This window comes from Mus caroli, chromosome 12, assembly GCF_900094665.2.
Source record: "Mus caroli chromosome 12, CAROLI_EIJ_v1.1, whole genome shotgun sequence".
Taxonomy (NCBI): Eukaryota; Metazoa; Chordata; class Mammalia; order Rodentia; family Muridae; genus Mus; species Mus caroli.
Window position 1 is genome coordinate 81,794,656 of NC_034581.1, and position 9,086 is coordinate 81,803,741.

A 9,086-nucleotide genomic window follows, 5' to 3' on the forward strand; every position below is an offset into this window, starting at 1 on the left:
AGTACACTGTAGCTGTCTTCAGACACTCTAGAAGAGGGAGTCAGATCTCGTTACGGATGGTTGTGAGCCACCATGTGGTTGCTGGGATTTGAACTCTGGACCTTCAGAAGAGCAGTCGGGTGCTCTTACCCACTGAGCCATCTTACCAGCCCCAGTTCCAGTTTCTTATATCCCCTAAGAGTTGGAGATGCCTATTCAAACAATGCTTAACAAGAATACTCATAGCAGGACTGGTCCCAATAAACAAACAAACAAAAACAGTAACAAAATGTGGCAACATTCACACAATGGAACAGTAGCACAGTTTCAAAAGCCCTGAGCCAAGATGCTTGGAAATAGAAGTGTTTCAAATCTTGGGAGTATTCTGGGGTTTGGGAATTATTTGCATAGACTTCACTGGTTGAAAATACAAATATTCTAGTTACAAATGTTCATATGCATTATCACATGCTATGATGCTAGATGAACCTTCAACTAAAGATGTCTAACACAGAACTAAAGGTGTCAAACACAGAAGGCCACATCTTATATGGCTCTCTTTAGTTTTTTGTTTTAAAAAAAAGCAGAGTAGAGGCTGCCAGGTGACTCATAACCTCTATTAACTCTAGCTCCAAAGGTTTTAACACTCTCTTCTGGCCTCTGCAGGCTTCTGCACACATGACCACACACTCTCAGACAGATACATACATACAAATGTGAACAAAATAAAATAAAATCTACTTAAACATATATTCTACAATAATTAAGATCAGTTGTAAAAGCCATTAAAAAAAAAAAAGACAGAAATCTAATGGAAAAAGATAAAGACACAGACAGGCAGTTCATGAAACTGGAACTTCCTGTGGTCAGCAGACACACATCAGTCAGCACCTAGCCTGCACACAGACTTCTGCTTGTCAAGGTGCTGATCTCATGTCATGGCGGCTGTCCTTGTGCTTAAGAGTCATCCTACTTGGCCCTCATTGTCATGTAGCATTCCCATATAAGCACTACTCGGATTTATTTGTATTTATTATAAATAATCAACAAAAAGTTTTAAAAATAATGGGAAGAATGTTGCAGTTCAGTAAATTCCAAACTTGGTGTGATGGTTTGAGTATATTTGGCCCAAGAGTGGTACTATTAGGAGGTATGTCACTGTGAGGGTGGGCTTTGAGATCCTCCGCCTAGCTCTGATGTAGATTCCAGCTCCTCCAGAGCCATGCCTGCCAGAACACTGCTGTGCTTCCTGCCATGATGATAATGGCAGGAACCTCAGAACCTGTATGTAAGGCAGCCACAATTAAATGTTGTCCTTTATAAAGAATTGCCTTGATCATGGTGTCTATTCACAGCAATGAAACCTTCACTCAGACACTTGCTATATAAAAGGGAAAATATTTTGTCTGCCATGGGTTAATTTTGAGTATTTCTTTTTTTAAATCTTTTTTTTTTAAGATTTATTTATTAATTATATGTAAGTACACTCTAACTGTCTTCAAACTCTCCAGAAGAGGGCATCGGATCCCATTACAGATGGTTGTGAGCCACCATGTGGTTGCTGGGAATTGAACTCAGGACCTTTGGAAGAGCAGTCGGTGCTCTTAACCGCTGAGCCATCTCTCCAGCCCAATTTTGAGTATTTCAAGTGACAGTTTATTAAGGTACCTAACACTAGATGGAAAGAAACCTAAACTTTTTTACTTAGCTTACCATGTAAATTTGAGAAAATATACTTTGCCAGGCATGGTGGCATTCAATCTTAGTACTTGGGAGGCAAAGCCACACAGATCTCTGAGTTCAAGGCCAGCATGGTATGAGTTCCAGGACAACCAGGGGTAGGAAATCTACTTTGTCAGAAGGCTAAAACATCTACCCTTTTGGAAACAGACCAAGGAACTTCTGAACTCTAATATACTTCATACTGAAGGCCACACATGAAATAACAAATATGTTGATGCTGGCGGGTACTTGGCTCTGCTGAAAGATTTTCCAATGCTTAACAAGAACTAGTACACTCCAAATACAGATTACTGCAAAGATTCTCTATCATCAACTTTTATTTGGGTAATATTTTGTCTACTAGAGAAGGAGATGCCATTAAGGCAGAACTAAAAATAGCAGAAATGGGGCTGGAGAGATGGTTCACCAGTTGAGAAAGTATACTGCTCTTGCAAAGGACCCGGAACTCACTCATAGAGAAATTGGCCTGATAACAGCATAGAGAAGGGGTTGAAAGTACTCATCTAAAGATGAACTCAGGCTACACCAACATAGGTCAGCAGACAGAGAGGACCAAAGCAGAAAAAAAAACCCAAAAAACTAAAAGTACAAAAGAAGACCCCCCCCCCCAAAGAGAATGTCCTAGAAGCCAGGACAGGGTGACCAACTGTCAAATGCAGCTGAAAATATTACAAATAGTAAAAACTGAGAAAGGTCTATCATATCCTGCAACACAAGTTATTGGTAACCCTGAGGAAAAAATTATTTCTGTTTTTGTGATAACTTCAAAAACTTGACTGGATTAGACTGAAAAGGTGGAGAGCAAATGCTGGAAATAGAATATCGGGGGATTTACTGTAAAGGAAAGAATGGAAATAGATTAGGAGAAAACAAAATCACAGGAAAGCTTTTGCACTACAGGGGAAGTGTTCCAGTGCTGCTTACACCACAGCCCCAGGACTCAGGGTGGGGATACAGGAAGTGAATGAAAGTGGAGGATAAAAACTTTAAGACCAACTGAACTATTCAAAGACGTGTCTCCAGAGAGAGAAGGCTACTCCTGTAGAAAGTAAAGGAATACAGCAGAGAATACCTATTACTGGAAGCAAGCCACCCCAGGCTAAATGCAGATCCTGCAAACAAGGGAGGAAAGGCCCAGCCAGTGATCAGTCCCTTGCTCCCTCAAACAAGCAAGCCCCTCCGGATGACTGTTTTCAAGTGGACTTCACCACATTTTCGTACTTTTAAAGCTTTCTTTTTTATAACAAAAGTGTCATGGCATTTCAAAGTGCTTTAGAGACAGGCATGGTGGTGCCAAGCATTGGGAGGGGAGGGAAGGCTGGGACAGCAAACAAGCTCAAGGTCAGTCTGTATACAGCAATATTCCAAAACAGGTTACATAATGAAATCCTGTCTCAAAACACCTGATCATTTTGACATCACAAGGGTACTAAATCTAAGGCAGTGATTCTCAAGGTTCCTAATGCTTTGACCTTTTAATGCAGTTTCTTATGTTGTGCTGACTCCCAACCAGTTATTTTGTTGCTACTTCATAACTACAATTTTGCCACTGTTATGAATCCAGATGTATATATCTGAAATGCAACCCCCAAAGGGGTCACCATTCACTGGTTGAGAACCCCAGATCATCACCGAGGAACCAGTTATTTGCACTTTTACATTCATAGTTAATAGTAAAATGCAGATCCAAATTGTTCTGTGCAAAGAAAAATCTCAATTAAAAGGTTGAAGCCTAGAGATCCAAACATGAAAACTTTGTGGGTGGAAGAGACAGGGAGAAAACACCACACAGCTGCTCCAAATAAGGTCCCAAGAGCAGATACTGCACACCAACCTGGCACCACAGCACATGGATGGGCAAGATGCTGTATTCCCTGCAAAACTTTCCCCTCCCTTTGATTTTCCCTGTTTATTTTTTGAGATTGTAGCTGCACCACTTCCCCCTCCCTTTCCTCCCTCCAATCCTTTCCATGCTGTCTTTCAAAGTCAATAGCCCCTTTATTATGTCTTTCAACTAATACAAAGTACAAGAGTCTTGTAAACTCCTTTTTTAGCATCATATAGTTCAGCTATTGCCTAAAGCAGACCATTTCATTTCCCTGTGAGGAAGAGTAACTAACAGCCTGTGCTTTTCTCTCTGACTTTCTCCCAGGCAACAGTTTTGAGACATGGCTTCTCTGTGTAACCCTGGCTGCCTGGAACTAGCTCTATAGACCAGGTTACCCTCAAACTCAGATCTATCTGCCTCTGCCCAGGATGGCAGATCTGCCTGACTATGTGCTGGAATTAAAGGTATAGAACCGTCACACTGTCTCCTGGATTTTTTGAAATGGAATGAGGAGACAGTTGGGTTGAAGCTATGGATGTAGCTACCTCCGTCAAAGGGGAAACTGGCAGCATGCTATCTGTGCTGCATGATCCCAGCAGACGCTTTCCACCTGCTAAGTCCACCTGCTGTTTTCACCAGAGCTTGCTCAGGAAGAAATAAGCATCACCTGTCCTCAAAACCAAGCACGGTCTCCCTCAAAAAGCAGGGTTTTATAAGAGAATGGAAAAGCCCACGTGTTTAAACTGCTGTTTTCAACAGAGAAGAATCCCACTGAAATAAGTTGATCACTTTAGAACAATCTTTTCACCAACTGGAGGAAAACATGCCATCTCCACTGACTCCCCAATTATTTCCTCTTACTAATTCCTCTAAGGATAATTCCCTGACTAACCTCAGGATACACAGAAACTTTCATTCTGCATTGTAATATAATCTAAGCATTATTTACTTCTGTGAATGTACAAAGGTAAGTTTTATGTATATATGTTTACTCAACAAAATTAGAAGCTACTTCAGAATAAAATCTATGTCCTAGTTTTTTTTTCACATAAAATTAAGTATATACCGGTAGCACCCAATAATTAAACTATAAACTGCCCTCCAGAAATACCAAGCAAGATCCAAAGATAACCCAATATAGCGTCATCACTGCATTAGCATGTCAGCATCACACACCAGCACCAGCTGCACAAGCACATGCTGCTCCCCCTGCTCAAGAACTGCCCGTGTCTCCACACCGTCTCCTCATTTCTCATTCAAAACCGATCTATTCAAGGCTCATGTTTCTTACTTTAGGTCATCCCATACGGCCCGTCCTCATGCCATTACCTACACTCTAAATAAAACGTTCCCTAGCGTCACTCACAAGCACCTATGATTTGGCCCAATAGGAAGTGAGCACACAAGTGAGCCACTGTACAGCACAAGCAGCAGCTGAAACTCTGTGACTGAGGGTGAACAAAGCCAGCGCTCTGTGGATTGATTCACTCCGGCTAGATGCACCCAGCTAGAATAGGAGGAGAATCAAATACGTGTTCAGGGTTCCAATCATGAAAATTGGTTTGTCTACTGGATTAAGTTATGAATATAGAGCTTTACTTGTGTTGCTTTTTTAAAAACAAAAACCTCATTTAAAAATTGTTTTTCATTCTAAGATGTATGTATTTACATTTTATGTGTATGGTGTTCTGCCTGCATGTGTCTGTCTGTGCACTACATGATCATATATATGAATTGCCTGTGGAGGCGAGAAGAAGGAATTGGATTCCCTAGAACTGGAGTAATAGATGGTTGTGAATAACTGTACAGGTGCTGGGATTCAAACCCAGGATCTCTGAAACTGTGTGTGAACCAAGCTGGCCTTTAAATCAGAGATCTGCCCATCTTTACCTCTCCAAGTCCTGGGACTAAAGGGCTGTACCACCACACCTGGCCTGAAAAATACATCCTTAGTGAAATCATCTTGTTGTAAGCATTTCAGATAATTTGTACGAAGACTAACTTGTGACGCTGGGCTAAAAGCAGGTACAAAATGGTTGAGATGAAAGAGAAGGATACCTCAACTCTGAGTTTTCAGGTATCCAAATTTTCTTTTTTTCTTTAAAATTTTATTTTATGTGTATAGATGTTTTATCTGCATGTATGTGTACCCTTTGTGTGCCTAGTACCCTTTAAGCTCAGAAATGGTCTGCCTTTAATCCAGCACTGGCAGATCTCTGAGTTTGAGGACAGCCTGGTCTTCAAACAGAGTTCCAAGACAGTCAGGGCTATGTAGACCTATCTCAAAAAGCAAACAAACAGGGCTGGAGAGATGTCTCAGAGGTTAAGAGCACTGGCTGATCATCCAGAGATCCTAAGTTCAATTCCCAGCAATCAACAACCATCTATAATGAGGTCTGATGCTCTCTTCTATCCTGCAGGTAGATATACAAGTAGAATTTTCAAATACATAAATAAATAAATCTTTTTTAAAAAAATTAACGTACAAACAAAATACATGGCTATGTTGGGTTTGAATCCCTGGGCCTGGAGTTACAGATGCAGAGAGTTGTGAGCTTTCACTGTGGGTGCTGGGACTCAAACTAGGGTCCTCTGGAAGAGCTGCTGAGACATATCTGAAGCCCCAAGGGATATGAATTTTCTTTCAACCCATATATGTGTGTGTGTGAACGAATGAATGAATGGTTCCATTTTCCTAATAACTGACAAGGTCCTTTATTCTTCCACAAGGTTGTCCAGGCTGAACTCCTGATTTCATGCAATCCTTCTGCCTCAACCTCCCAAACATCTTAGTTTCAACACACCAGCCACAAGGCTGCCCTTCCCCTTATTTATTTTGTTTCTAAGGCAGTCTCACTCAATAGTCCAGTTTATTCTGAAATTCACAATGTAGCCAAGGATATCTTTGAACTCACAGTAATCCTCCTGTCTCAACCTACTAAGATCTGGCATTATAGACATGTGCCACTATGCCTATCTTTTCTACTTTTTCTCAGTGTACTCTCTCTTTCTTTACTGTCTCCTCTCAGATGATACCCATATATCTGACTCTCTCTGTCTCATGAGAATGAGACCAATGTAAATAATTAGTTGGGAGGTGGGCCAATGGAAATAACTCAGTCAGCCACTAGTAGGTTACTGTGCTCCAATGGATGTCCCATGCAGCATATACAGGCAGAACTAACGGGATGTAGTAGAATATTTAAGAAGAAGAAGAGGAGGAAGAGGAGGGGAGAAAAAAGAAAAAGGACATGAAGTTGGCAGGGGTCCAAGGAGAAAGAATGGAAGGGAAGAAACAGGGATGGGTAGGTGGATATGACCAAAACATACCACATGAAATTCTCAAAGAGTAACTTTTAAAGTTTTTTCAAGCCTGGGTGTTTATTAGGAATAGTTTAACACATGTGCATCATATAAAGCTGTAAAGGAATACAGGCGTATTATGACAAGAGTGACCTGAAGTGAATCTGGTCTTCCTCCTTGGAGATAGCCCCTACCTCTCTTTTTACCATTACTAAGACAAGAGCCTTTGCTGCTGTGAACAGGCTGGCCTCACCACACTCAGCTTGGGGACATGTTTGGGGAGAGGTGCTGATCTGTGGACTAGATAACTATATCCAATGTGTCTAAGAGAATTCAGTCTCCACAGATCACCATAAACACAGTGGAGATATCCAGAAGGGAGGGTGAACAGATTTCACTTATTCTGCACCACATAAGCTATGACACCATGGAACCTTACACACACTGCTGGTGATTATTAACTTTCTTATCAGTGAAATGTTACTGTTGTCAGCTTCATTACGTTCTGAAGTGTAACGTAGGTGAGTTAAAAATGTTGCAGGGCAGTGGTAGTGCATACCCCTGATACTAATACTAGGGAAGAGGAGATGAATCTCTGAGTTCGATGCCAGCCTGGTCCTCAGAGTGAGTTCCAGAGCAGCCAGGGCTACACAGAAAAATATTGTCTCCAAAAAAAAAAAAAAAAAAAAGTTAAATGCTTTGCTCTGTTAGTGTTTTAGATATTTGGAGCATATAGTTGTGAGCCTCCATGTAGATGCTGGGAACAGAACTGATGTCCCCTGGAAGGACAGTGCTTTCTCAGCCACTGAGCTATCTCTCTAGCTTCAAATGCTTTGCTCTTTCTAGGCCTTCAACCTTGACTTCAGCTTTCCTTGTGGAATATTTTTATAGAGTTTTTGTCACAGTTGTATCTGCTCTGTTTTAGAGACAGAGTCTTACTATGTAGCACAGACTGGCCTCAAAGTCACAGCAATCCTCCTGCCTCAAAATTTAACTCCATGTGCCCCAATTTCTACTGGGGGGTGGGGTGGTGGGAGGGACTGTGTGACAATGACAACATTTATATGAGCATGGTCTATTTGCAGAATCAAAGGTTCCCTGACAATTACCTTTTGTTCTTCTCTTTCTGTTGCATGGTGGCACTTTTCAATTCTCCAATGCCTCAAGAAATCTCGAAGATATCCAAAGAGGGTGAGTACGCCATAGCCCACATACGTGAGCACAGCAACCAGCATGGGTGTTTCTTCAAAAGCTTCATTAAACGGTCTTTTGTACAGTCCTCCATTTTCTGTAACATGATGAATCTAAGAGAGCAATTAAAATTGTTTATTGCAATCAGAGACCAATGAAACACTAAGGTCATGCTTATTTTCGAGAGTAATGATTTACAGTAAAGGGATAAAGAGGCAATGAAAAAGAATCAACAACATCTAACACTGATGTTGATCATAATTTAATTTCCTGAAACAGATTCTAAACGAACTATAACTTCAGGGAACATGCTTTCCTTTATCCTAATAAAGTAAAAATATATAAAGAAAAAGCCTAGTCTAAAAAATACTGTACTATCTTACCAACAAAGTGATGACATGTTCAAAAGTAAATTCGGTTTTATAACATAAATGTGTGTGAATGTTTTACTACAAGCCATTCCTAAAACTACTCAGCTATAAGTCACTCAAAAACACTCAAATGACTTCTCAGTACTAGGCTGCAGAGGTTTTATTGCCTTTCCTCACTTATAACAGTAAAGAAGAGCTGTGGAGAGAACTCAGCAACTAAAGGCTTTTGCTGCCAAGGCTGACAACTTGAGTTCAATCCCTAGAACCCACGTGATGGACTCCCTCATAAACTGTCTTTTGTCTCTCACAAATTGTCCTCTCACTTCCACACATGAGCACACAGGTCCCCACACATGCACACATACCCATAAACAATACATGTAATATAGTCAGGTGAGAAAGGGTCCCTAAAGAAGGGGTAGGAGGAGGAAGAGAGAAAGGGGTAGAGTCGTATCAACCAAAGTAAGAATTGTGAAAAAACCTTACAGAAACCCAGTACTTTGTAAGATAATCTTTAAAAAAATAGAACATAAAAAAATTTAAGGAGTTTCAATGAAGGTGACCTGCATGGGTAGACAAGCCTTCCCTGAGAAGACCTCTAAACATTATGTATAGACACACATTAAATAAAAACAAATTTTTTCCAGCACTTGGGAGGCAGAGGCAGGCGG

General features: G+C 40.8%; 1 protein-coding gene across 1 annotated transcript in view; it reads right to left on the reverse strand.

Moving 5' to 3' along the window:
* The window catches only part of Sptlc2 (serine palmitoyltransferase long chain base subunit 2), an 80,332-nt gene that overhangs the window by 54,388 nt on the left and 16,858 nt on the right, over positions 1–9,086 (reverse strand). Inside the window, exon 2 of the mRNA XM_021179358.2 lies at positions 7,963–8,157. Coding sequence (XP_021035017.1) covers positions 7,963–8,157 — 195 coding nt within the window. The remainder of the gene's footprint in view (positions 1–7,962; positions 8,158–9,086) is intronic.